We start from the raw sequence: 12,919 nt of genomic DNA, 5'->3' as shown, positions 1-12,919 counted from the left end.
ATCTCTTTCTCAAATTTCCTCGTCACCAATCTTCTAACCATATCCCCTTCCCAAGTCCCTGGAGCATCCAGCCAATTCATTGGCCAAAACCATGAATCAGTATATATTGTCCATTTGGACACTCCTCCCAAGTTAAATAATCGACCAGGTGCACCCTTGAAATGTACCCATTGGGAGGATTTCCTTTTGCTACTACTGTTCAGGTAATTTTCAGGATGAGGTTGCATCTGTGCAGCTTTCAGTTTTGGAGATCATTGCAGAACTATTCCTTTCCAAGTCCAAAGTCTTAACTTTCTCTGTTAATTGATCATAATGTATAGGTGCAGGCAGGGAGAGAGAAGGAAAGGTAGTGGGAGTGGGGACCATGATCATTTTTGCCACTTCTCCCTGGAAATTTGCCTTCAGGGCTCACTTGGGCCAGATCATGCCTATACCACTTTATTTGATGATGGAGTACTTCTGTGCACACCCAGCTTTGTGGCTGGGTGGATGGGTTAGATAATACCAAATGCATGAAAGAAACTTTAGTTGCATGGTGACTTGGTGGCCCATGGTGAAGCATTCAGTTTCCATCGAGGCCCAGTGACAGGCCAAGCACTATTTCATAAAAGGAGAGTAGTCATCTTGCAAGGATGGCAAGACTTTTCTCCAAAACCCTACGTGTCTGCAGTGCAATTCACCTATGGAGGCCCGGCAAGGTTTCCAACATTCTTACCTGTGACTGACACATCTCACCATAGATCTACTGGATTATTAATATTTGTCCCAAGTCTCAGAGAAGCTTGCATGTCAGGCAGGATCTGTAGCAGAGCCTTTTCTATTTCTGGAACTCACTTAAAACTAGCAGCTTTTTGAGTAACTTTGCAATTGAGTCAGAGGAAGACACCCAAATTAATGATACATTGACTCTCAAATCCAATAAGGCCCAAGAGGCATTGTGCACTGTCTTTGGTTATAGGAGAGAACAGATGGAACAAGTTATCCTTCATCTTAAGAGGGATGGATAGCATTATATGCCCCATATTGCTGGGTTCCTGGAAATTCCAATGAGTTTGGGTCTCCTAATTTTAGCTGACAAGAAAATGTCTTACCAAAATATCTAAAGTAGTTGCTACTTCTGACACCGTAATAAAAAAGCATACTTCTAGCTAAATACCGGGTACCAGCAGCTCTGACAATTTGCTCTTGTGATGAAATACATCTGGCATAAAAGCTGGTTAACCACAGAATTATCCACTGTCACTCTCCAAGGTCCATGTGTATCCTGCAACAGGTGAAAATAGGAAAACTGTCCATGTATGTGGTGGTAACTCCCCGCCCACAGGCCTCCACATCTTTCAAGGTTTGGTGGTGGCACTAATCTCTACAATCCCCCCAGGAATATGGTACAACTTTTAGCTTACTATTTTCCTAAGGACAGACAGTGGTAATGCCTTCCACTGGGGCTTTTCTGACATAATAACACCCCTATTCCATGGGTCAGTGATCCAATATAGGAATTCTGCCAGTTGCTAAGGATGTCTGTTCCAATTATCCATTCTGGAATTGGAGAAATAGCCACAGCATGGGTTCCATGATCACAAGACCCACTGTAAATAGACCTGAGCTAAACTTCCTTTGATCACCAGACCTCCATTATTTCTAACTCTGATTGAGGGACTGCAGTTTCATTTTGGATCTCTTGGAATAAGTTTCATGTCAAAGTCAGTGCCCTGAAAGATCTGATTATTTACTTTTCCACAGTGTATAGTTAACCTGATAAAAGGTCAGAGGTCCCTTTGGGGAAATCTGAGGGAAAGATAAATTATAAATTTTTAGCAAGGTACCATAAGTGCCATCACTTTACTACTGGCTGCACCCTAGGATCAAATCACTCTTAACACAGTTGGATTTCACAAACCAGCAGCCACAGTTTTCATTAGAGACCTTTAGAAAATAGCCATCTCAGCTTTTCAAGGATGATGAAGCATCCTCTTCACATTTATTTCTCATGGTTGTGATGAATGGTACATGTTTTGAACCCTCTCAGGGGGACTAAGTAGATTTTTAATAACAAATCCACTGTAATATTTCAATCTCAGTAAAGTTCAGTTCAGTCGCTCAGTCGTGTCTGACTCTTTGTGACCCCATGAACTGCATCACGTCAGGCCTCCCTGTCTATCACCAACTCCCGGAGTCTGCTCAAACTCATGTCCATTGAGTCCATGATGCCATCGAAACATCTCATCCTCTGCCATCCCCTTCTCCTCCTGCCTTCAATCTTTCCCTACATCAGGGTCTTTTCCAATGAGTCAGCTCTTCGAATCAGGTGGCCAAAGTATTGCAGTCTCAGCTTCAACATCAGTCCTTCCAAAACACCCAGGACTGATATCCTGTACAATGGACTGGTTGGATCTCCTTGCAATCCAAGGGACTCTCAGGAGTCTTCTCCAACACCACAGTTCAAAAGCATCAATTCTCCAGTTCTCAGCTTTCTTCACAGCCCAACTCTCACATCCACACATGACCACTGGAAAAACCATAGCCTTGACTAGATGGACCTTTGTTGGCAAAGTACTGTCTCTACTTTTTAATATGCTGTCTAGGTTGGTCATAACTTTCCTTCCATGGAGTAAGCGTCTTTTAATTTCATGGCTGCAGTCACCATCTACAGTAAATTTGGAGCCCAAAAATATAAAGTCAGCCACTGTTTCCCCATCTATTTACCATGAAGTAATAAGACCAGGTGCCATTATCTTAATTTTCTGAATGTTGAGCTTTAAGCCAACTTTTTCACTCTCCTCTTTCACTTTCATCAAGAGGCTCTTTAGTTCTTCTTCACTTTCTGCCATAAGGGTGGTGGCTTCTGCATATCTGAGGTTATTGATATTTCTCCTGGCAATCTTGATTCCAGCTTGTGTTTATCCAGCCCAGAGTTTCTCATGATGTACTCTGCATATAAGTTAAATAAGCAGGGTGACAATATACAGCCTTGACGTACTCCATTTCCTATTTGGAACCAGTCTGTTGTTCCATGTCCAGTTCTAACTGTTGCTTCCTGACCTGCATACAGGTTTCTCAAGAGGCAGGTCAAGTGGTCTGATATGCCCATCTCTTTCAGAATTTTCCACAGTTTATTGTGATCCACACAGTCAAAGGCTTTGGCATAGTCAATAAAGCAGAAATAGATGTTTTTCTGGAGCTCTTTTGCTTTTTTGATAATCCAACAGATGTTGGATCTGCCTTTTTTAAATCAGCTTGAACTGATTTAAATCTGGAAGTTCAAGGTTCATGTATTGTTGAAGCCTGGCTTGGAGAATTGTGAGCATTAGTTTACTAGTGTGTGAGATGAGTGCAATTGTGCAGTAGTTTGAGTATTCTTTGGCATTGTCTTTCTTTGGGATTGAAATGAAAACTGACCTTTTCCAGTTCAATAGCCACTGCTGAGTTTTCCAGATTTGCTGTCATATCAAGTGTAGCACTTTCATAGCATCATCTTTTAGGATTTGAAATAGCTCAATTGGAATTCCATCACCTCCACTAGCTTTGTAGTGATGCTTCCTAAGGCCCACCTGACTTCACATTTCAGGATGTCTGGCTCTAGGTGAATGGTCACACCATTGTGATTTTCTGGGTCCTGAAGTTCTTTTTTGTCTACCTACGTTTTAATCACTTCTGCTACATTAAACCAAAGTGGATGGGGCATTTCTATGCAGCTCACAACAGACCACCATTTTGTTCATGTGTTAGTCACCACAAACTATTTGAGACTTTCTTACCTCATCCAGTTGCAACATTTAATGGAGAATATCTGCTTAATGAGCCCATATCAGTAAATTAGGCCTGATCAAATTTGGTGATTTTTCTACCACTATCCAATTCCATATACATTCCCTGAATTTATAGCACAAAGGTTTAGAGCCTTTCTTTACTTCCCTCCAGCTGCAACATGAAGTGCAAAATCTCTGCTTGGTAAGCACATCTCAGTCAGTAATCAGGTCTAATCAAAGTCTTTTGTTTCTTTTCTTTTTCCCTATAATTGTCCCATATTGGTAATATCCATTCCCATATCTATTGCTTGGATTTCTGTCTGTATAAATTAGAAAACTCAGGTAGCTCTTGTGGAGTGTAGCTCAGCTCCTCCAGCGTCCCTGTCTGTACCTTGCTTCCAGGTGTCTGCTGACGCCTGAGACAAGTTAAAGAATCAGAAGCAATGAGGGGAGTTGAAGTGGTCCTCTGGAGAATCATGGTCTTTCATGGCAACTGCTGCCGGGGAGGCCATTACAGTTTCTTCAGCCAATAAAGGGTTAATTCTACATGCAGGATGCATAGTCTTGTCTTCTGGGGTTGGAGAGACCTCTTCACTGGGAAAGAACACTCACCTTAAGTCCTTCTTCTCAATTTCCCCAAACCTCTGGTGATCTAAGCTGGAATCTGGATTTCATTCATGACTCTTTTCATACCTTCATCCTATATTAAGTTCTTTTTGTTGTTGTTGTTGTTTATAATTCCTAAATATTGCTTGAGCTCTTCTCTATCTCTTGGATTTTGTTTGGGCTCCCCATAATGAAGATCCTGAGATGAAAGCAATTTACAAGAGAGAGACTGAACGAGGTGGCCTGTGGTAGAGGTAAACAAAGGATATGCTTTCAGTTAGAGTTTAGCTTTAGCCTAGAGCCATGGAGCCCTGGAATGTATATTGTCCTGCAGTATTGGTTCCACCATCCATCAAGGGGACCAGCCTTTTCAGTGCTGCTCCAGTCGTTCATGGTGTACTTGTGGTCCTTGGATGGTGGGCATAATCCCCAGTGAGTCATTTCCAATTCTCTCTCTTGCAGCTGTCCAGAAAGAATGGGGCTGTGAGCTTTTAGCAGCCCAGGCAAACAGCAGCTGTGTTCCAGGTGCATCTGTGCAGCGAATGAGGTTTGACCAGATGCAGAGGGTCTACAATATTCTTCACCATCACTGGCACCACCAGAAGTCACACCTCCATCGTTTCACATCCAAATCATTACAGTAGCCTCCCTACCATTCTGCTACTTGTACCTTACAATTTACTTTCTCTACTACAGCCAAACACTTTCTCTGGTGGTTCAGATGGCAAAGAATCTGTCTGCAATGCAGGAGACTCAGGTTTGATCTGTGGGCTGGGAAGATGCCCTGGAGAAGGGGATGGATACCCACTCCAGTATTCTTGCCTGGAGAATCCCCATGGACAGAGGAGCCTGGAGGGCTAGAGTCCATGGGGTCGCAGAGAGTCAGACATGACTGAGTGACTCAGCACAGCACACAGACTGAGTTTTAAGCCTTAGCACGAGGACGAGGCCCTCCCCAGTCGTTCCTGTTCCTACCACACCAGCTTCGGTTCAGTTCAGTCGCTCAGTCAAGTCCAGCTCTTCACAGAGTCGGATACTCCAGCTCCTTATCTTGCTATTTACCCTTTGGAAGTTAAGTGTCTGGCATTCTTCCTGGAATGCGGTGCATATTCAGTAAAGCGTTGTTGAATAAAAAGTTTAGCAACCACAGCTATGTGACATTTATGAGGAGTCTGTGTACACATTTCGCCTTCTGGACTTTGTTACATGTTTCCTCTCCTAAAACATTCTAGAACCATCTGAGGTCTATTCGTGCTGTTGACCCTTTGAGCCCCATTTCTGATGTCTCTTCACCTTGGGGTGTTTTCTGAGCCCCCAGGTCTATGTTGTGTCCCTCAAAAGTGCTGTCAGAGTAAGCACCCTTGTTTCCACTCTCTTACCGTTTATAACACTGTGTTGTGATTTTTTCTCTCTTCTAGGAGTCTATGGAGTCTAAGCTCTGTGAAGACATCATTCAGGTTTTTCTTTATTCACTGCTGAAGCCCCAGCAACTGTCACTATCTGATACATTCCTTGGGCTGAAAAAAAATATTTGTTGTTTAATGAATGTAGGTTGGGTGAAATGAATGGAATGTATATATGCTGGGGTTGTTTTTTGTGTAAATGGAGCTACAAATTAAATACAAACCAAAAAACACACTGTTTTATAATGAAATGTTACCTAAAAGGAAATACATAAACCTTTTTAAATTTTTAAATCAAAATATAAAAACCAATCAATATAAAATAATCGATACAAAAATAATAAATATTGAAAAATATTGACAGAGAAATCTAGGAAAAAACAGGATGATGATATCATGCTTAGGACTGGGAGACTATCAACGTAAATTGTGTGTTCAAAAGATAACGGGTTTGTTTTCAATTTCTTCCTTGTTCCTAGTTTACGCAGGAATAAAACCAAATCTTTGTTTTCAAAAGACATATACCTAGATTACTTCTCTGAATCTGAAACAGATAAAGGTAGAAAAAATTTCCTAGTCTGCAATACTACATTTTGCCTATTTTATTGAATTTATTCATCTTCCCTTATACTTACGTATATTCATCTAGCATTTACCATAAATCAGACATTGGGCCTTGAAGATAATATTATTGACAAGTAGGTAAATATTTTACAGAGTATGACTTAATTTGTTTAATAATTGAAATTCCTGTCTGATATTAGACTATTCTTTTACTTGGATCTTCACTCTTTTTGATGGGTTATCAGGATAAGATTGTGACATGAGCAATACAAAATGATGCTTAATGCAATAAGAAAATTTGGAATATTGTGCAACATTCCTTAAATTCCCCTTAGAGTTTAAATGTTTCATTGCTTATCATATATTAATGCATATATATGGAATCTAGAGAAGAGGCAAAGATGAACCTATGTGTAAGGTAGGACTAGAGGTGCAGATGTTGAGAACTGATTTGTGGACACAGTGGAGGAAAGAGGGGCTGGGTGAGCTGAGAGAAGAGCACTGAAAATACCATGTGTCAAACAGAGGGAAGCTGCTATAAGCACAGGGGGCTCAGCTCGGCGCTCCGTGATGACCTAGAGGGGAGTTACGTACCACGGTGTCACATACCACATACCATAGATACACACATGTACATATGTGGGCAGAGGATCCCGGTGGGCTACAGCCCATAGGGTCCCAAACAGTCGGACACGACTAATGTGACTTAGCGCACACCATATATACAATCTCAGCACAGTCCCTGTCTCAATAAATGGTAAGTAGTATCACTATGTTTTTCCAGTAGTCATGTGCAGATGTGAGATTTGGACCATAAAGAAGTCTGAACACTGAAGAATTGATGCTTTTGAACTGTGGTGCTGTAGAAGACTCTTGAGAGTACCTAAGACTGCAAGGAGATCAAACCAGTCTTTCCTCAAGGAAATCAGCCCTGAATATACATTGGAAGGACTAATGCTGAAGCTTCAGCTTCAATAGTTTGGCCACTTGATACAAAGAGCTGACTCATTGGAAAAGATCCTCATGCTGAGAAAGATTGAAGGCAAAAGGAGAAGGGGGAGGCAGATGAGATTGTGGGATAGCATCACCAACTCAACAGACATGAGTCTGAGCAAACTCTGAGAGAGAGTGGAGGACAGAAGAGGCTGGGGTGCTGCAGTCCATGGGGTCACAAAGAGTCAGAAATGATTTAGCAACTGAACAACATGATTATGTAACCTTTGTATCATTGTCTGACAGCATATCTCCACAGTTAAGAACATGGTCTGAGACAGCAGCTAAAAATATGGTTCTTCAATATTACTCTGTTGGAACCTTCCCATTCTATTTGCTTAATCGCCTATAAAATGAGGATAATAGCAATGCCTACTTCTTTGGATAGTTACAGAGATTACTGCTCAATATCACTGTGTTTATTTTTTATTAGAATGAATTTATTAAAGCATATAGATAGATAAAGCTAGAAATACTAAGCCTCGACTTGGTAAAATGCTCCAAACATGAAAAAGTAGTCTCCTGCCAGTTTGTCTCACTTTTCATGCACCATTTCTTCTCCCCATTGCAGAATCTATGATTTATAGCTATTTTTTCTCCCTTTATTCCAAAGGTCTTCTTTGCTGAAAGCATCAACAATGTCTTTCTGAACTTTGCACCATGAGAATCAATGCTGGTCTCCTCTTATTTATCACCTGAAATAGCTTGTCTATTACACAAATTCCTAATGGCATTTTTCATTTGGGCATTTCTCAAAGTATAGATGAAGGGATTTAACATGGGAGTTATCATAGTGTAGAATACAGCCACTGCTTTATCAATTGGTAAAGTAACTGGTGGTCTCAGATATTCAAACATGCAGGGCACAAGGAGCATGGTGACAACTGTGATGTGGGAGACACACGTGGAGAGGGCCTTGTGCCTCGCCTCCAAACTGTGGTTCCTTAGGGAGCGCAGAATGACCACATAGGAGCCCATCAGGAGGGTGAAGTTTATAAGGCAGATGAGACCACTGTTGGCAGCAACAAATAATCCTAGAGTGTGAGTATCAGTGCAGGCAAGATTTAGCAAAGGGTTCAGATCACACAAAAAGTGATCGATGACATTAGGGCCACAGAAGGGTAATCTGAAGATGAAAAAGATCTGTATGATTCCATGAAGAAAGCCTCCCACCCATGCCACCCCAATTAGCAGCCAACACACCCGCCAGTTCATGATGCTTGCATAGTGCAAGGGCTTGCAGATGGCCACATAGCGGTCATAGGCCATCACAGTGAGCAGGATGGCCCCAGCACTTCCCAAGAAATGTTCCCCAAAGATTTGGGTCATGCATCCATTGAACAGGATGGTCTTCCTTTCACGGAGGGAATCGACAATCAGTTTAGGGGTATTCACAGAGGAGTAGCAAGCATCAATAAAGGAGAGATAGGCCAGAAAAAAGTACATGGGAGAACTGTGTAATGGACTGACCATGATGGTGACCATGATGAACATATTTCCTACCACAGAGATGATGTAGATGACCAAAAACACAACAAATATGACCTTCTGCAACTTTGGATTCTGTGTGAGCCCCAAGAGAACAAACTCTGTCACGTTGTTTCTATTCTCCATGTATTTTGTATTATGGTTCATTATGTTACCTGAAAAAAAAAAAAAAAGTTCCTTTTCATCACCTCAACCTTGAGTTCACTAAGCTTCTCCATGTAATAAAAAATAAATGCCCAGATTCTATGGAGTTCTGAATTTTTGAATTCTTTTTTGGATATAGGAAAAATGTTTCTGATCTCTTAAAGATGGCTCACATCCTCCCCTGGAGAGAGATAATGCTTAGAGGTTAGAGACATGAGGGGCTCTGTGAACACACAGGTGGGAGACTTTCTGTGCACATATACTCATGTGAGATGACTCAAGCTTAATATGAAGCAATAGATCTCACATATAGAGGCAGACAAACCTGAGATGAAAGGTAGAAAATGGATGTAAAGGCTATGGATGCAAAACAAAGGGAGTTTCCCCTTATTCTTAGGAAATGAGAAAACATGCAAGTTAAATGAAAATGTGAGAGGAAGGATGAGGAGGGATGTGAGAGAGAGGGTGTGTTGGATTTAATTCCAAAAACAATCTTTTTCTGAATTCTATGGAGTGGGATGAGGTTTAGTAAGGGGATGGAAAACAGAAAAACATGAGTAGCAGGCTCTTTATAAATAGTTCACATAAGTGTAACAGAGCATTGGAAACGGGAAAGGAATGAAAAGGTAAAGAAGCTACTGTGCCAGAATACTGGAGTGGGTAGCTGCTCCCTCCTCCAGGGGATCTTCCCAACCCAGGAACTGAACCCAGGTCTCCCACAGTGCAGGAAGATTCTTCACTAGCTGAGCCACTGGGGAAGGCCAATAAAATAAACATGCTTCCTAATTCCAGTAACTTTACAATACTTGATAAATTTGCTTTAATGATTGATTGCTATATGCATGGCATGATTACAATCTATGTATATTTCATTCATATAGCAGATGAGAAAAATAATAGTATATAAGAGTAAAAATATAGTAGTAATATTAGCAATATTAGCTAAAGCTTGTTGAATATTTACTGTGCTCTAAGATATTTCATTATATAAGCTTAATTAAAAACTTGTGTTTACTACTATCATTTTTATACTTATTTTACATATTAGGAAGTAGATGCTTAGAGAAGCTAAGAATTCTACCTAAACTCAGGCAGCTACAAAGAATAGAGGTAAGATTAGTTTAAATTAACCCTATATGGAAAACAGAAAAAGAGACACAGATGTACAGAACAGAGTTTTGGACTCCGTGGGAGAAGGTGAGAGTGGGATGTTTCGAGAGAACAGCATCGAAACATATATATTATCTAGGGTGAAACAGATCACCAGCCCAGGTGGGATGCATGAGACAAGTGCTCGGGCCTGGTGCACTGGGAAGACCCAGAGGGATCGGGTGGAGAGGGAGGTGGGAGGGGGGATCGGGATGGGGAATACATGCAAATCCATGGCTGATTCATGTCAATGTATGACAAAACCCACTTCAATATTGTAAAGTAATTAGCCTCCAACTAATAAAAATAAATGGGAAAAATAAATAAATAAATAAATTACACTTTTATTTTTGATCCAAATTCTTAAACTATAACCTATAAAATTATTACAATATACAATGCTGAATTAGTAAACCTTTAAAAATAGAATCAATATAGTCATATTTATCTTTATCCTACTTCAGAAACAATATATATATGTATATATATATATATATATATATATATATATATATATATAGAGAGAGAGAGAGAGAGAGAGAGAATATATAGAGAGAGAGCAATTTAATCAAATAATTGAGCTATTTCAAATCCTAAAAAATGATGCTGTGAAAATGCTGCACTCAATATGCCAGCAAATTTGGAAAACTCAGCAGTGGCCACAGGACTGGAAAAGCTCAGTTTTCATTCCAATCCCAAAGAAAGGCAGTGCCAAAGAATGCTCAAACTACCGCACAATTGCACTCATCTCACACACGGGTAAAGTGATGCTCAAAATTCTCCAAGCCAGGCTTCAACAGTATGTGAACCGTGAGCTTCCAGATGTTCAAGCTGGTTTTAGAAAAGGCAGAGGAACCAGAAAACAAATTGCCAACATCCGCTGGGTCATCAAAAAGCAAGAGCGTTCCAGAAAAACATATATTTCTGCTTTATTGACTACGCCAAAACCTTTGACTGTGTGGATCACAGTAAACTGTGGAAAATTCTAAAAGAGATGGTAATACCAGACCACCTGATCTGACTCATGAGAAACCTGTATGCAGGTTGGGAAGCAACAGTTAAAACAGGACATGGAACAACAGACTGGTCCCAAAATGGAAAAGGAGTACATCAAGGCTTTATATTGTCACCCTGCTTATTTAACTTATATGCAGAGTACATCATGAGAAACGCTGGGTTGGATGAAGCACAAGCTGGAATCAAGATTGCTGGGAGAAATATCAATGACCTCAGATATGCAGATGACACCACCCTTATGGCAGAAAGTGAAGAAGAACTAAAGAGCCTCTTGATTAAAGTGAAAGAGGAGAGTGAAAAACCTGGCTTAAAGCTCACCATTCAGACAACTAAGATCATTGCATCCACTCCCATCACTTCATGGCAAATTGGAGGGGAAACAATAGAAACAGGGACAGACTTTTTATTTTGGGGGGCTCCAAAATCACTGCAGATGGTGATTGCAGCCATGACATTAAAAGTCACTTGCTACTTAGAATAAAAGTTATGACCAACCTAGACACCATATTAAAAAGCAGAGACATTACTTTGCCAACAAAGGTCCGTCTGGTCAAGGCTATGGTTTTTCCAGTGGTCATGTATGGATGTGAGAGCTGGATTATAAAGAAAGCTGAGGGCTGAAGAATTGATGCTTTTGAAGTGTGGTGTTAGAGAAGATTCTTGAGAGTCCCTTGAACTGCAAGGAGATCCAGCCAGTCCAGTCCATCCTAAAGGAAATCAGTCCTGAATGTTCATTGGGACGACTGATGCTGAAGCTGAAACTCCAATACTTTGGCCACCTGATGCAAAGAACTGGCTCATTGGAAAAGACCCTGAGGCTGGCAAAGACTAAAGGTGGGAGGAGAAGGGGATGACAGAGGATGAGATGGTTGGATGGCATCACCGACTCAATGGACATGAGTTTGTGTAAACTTCAGGAGTTGGTGATGGACAGGGAAGCCTGGCATGCTGCAGTCCATGTGGTTGCAAAGAGTCTGACAGGACTGAGGGACTGAACTGAACAGAATCAACCTATACACAGGCTTAGAGACGTACACCCACATTATAACTTACTGAAATCCCCCAATATTGGTAACTATATGGTACTGCATTCATTAAAGGTCCATTTTATCTCTTTCTCTTCCCTTCCCATATTTCTTCCATTGAAAATTTCCCTAAGAAGCATGAACCCACTCTCTTCTGCAAAATGTTGCAAATGATGTTGAAAATGGTGATCCCATTGGGTGAGCATATTGGTTTGGGAATCAGAAGGTCCAGATTAGAATCTTGCCTTTTCTCGCTTGCTACTTGTTGATCTGAGGTGCATTTCTTGGCATCTTACATTTTTGTTTTTCAATATCAAGTGAGAAGTAAAATCCACCTCACCTCACAGGCTATTATGAGAACTGATTAAAGAAACATTTAAATGCATATACCACACTGTTGGGGACACACAGAAGACCTTGCTTATTTATAGCACTCAAGATTAGGAAGAATTGATATTTTTGGCAATAATGCATATAAACATTTGACCATACAATAGACTGAGGAATAATCATCTCCAGTTTTACTTTTAAAGACACCACAGAGATCCATATTATGTTCAGCATTTGCTCCCAAGAAGTTCTTCATATTCATGTTTGAACTAAACAAGTGATGGTTCATATCATCTAATATTCACATTGATATCTTTTTGTGTGTGAAATTCATTTAAGTTTTATTTTCATACTCATGAGTAGTCTTAATTATTACAATAATTGTCCAATGACAAAATAAGTATATCTGGTATTAGAGAAAAGGGTCTTAACAAATTTCTTAATCTCAGGC

At 40.5% G+C, this 12,919-nt stretch overlaps 1 protein-coding gene across 1 annotated transcript; it reads right to left on the bottom strand.

Moving 5' to 3' along the window:
• Positions 1-7,999: 7,999 nt before the first annotated feature.
• Positions 8,000-8,950, bottom strand: LOC122450496 (olfactory receptor 4C46-like). The gene has a single exon (XM_043482874.1). It carries the CDS (start codon positions 8,948-8,950, stop codon positions 8,000-8,002), a length of 951 nt encoding a protein of 316 aa, XP_043338809.1.
• Between the last annotated feature and the right edge of the window lie 3,969 nt (positions 8,951-12,919).

Source organism: Cervus canadensis, chromosome 11 (assembly GCF_019320065.1).
Source record: "Cervus canadensis isolate Bull #8, Minnesota chromosome 11, ASM1932006v1, whole genome shotgun sequence".
NCBI classification, from domain to species: Eukaryota; Metazoa; Chordata; class Mammalia; order Artiodactyla; family Cervidae; genus Cervus; species Cervus canadensis.
This window is presented reverse-complemented; position numbering and strand designations above follow the sequence as displayed.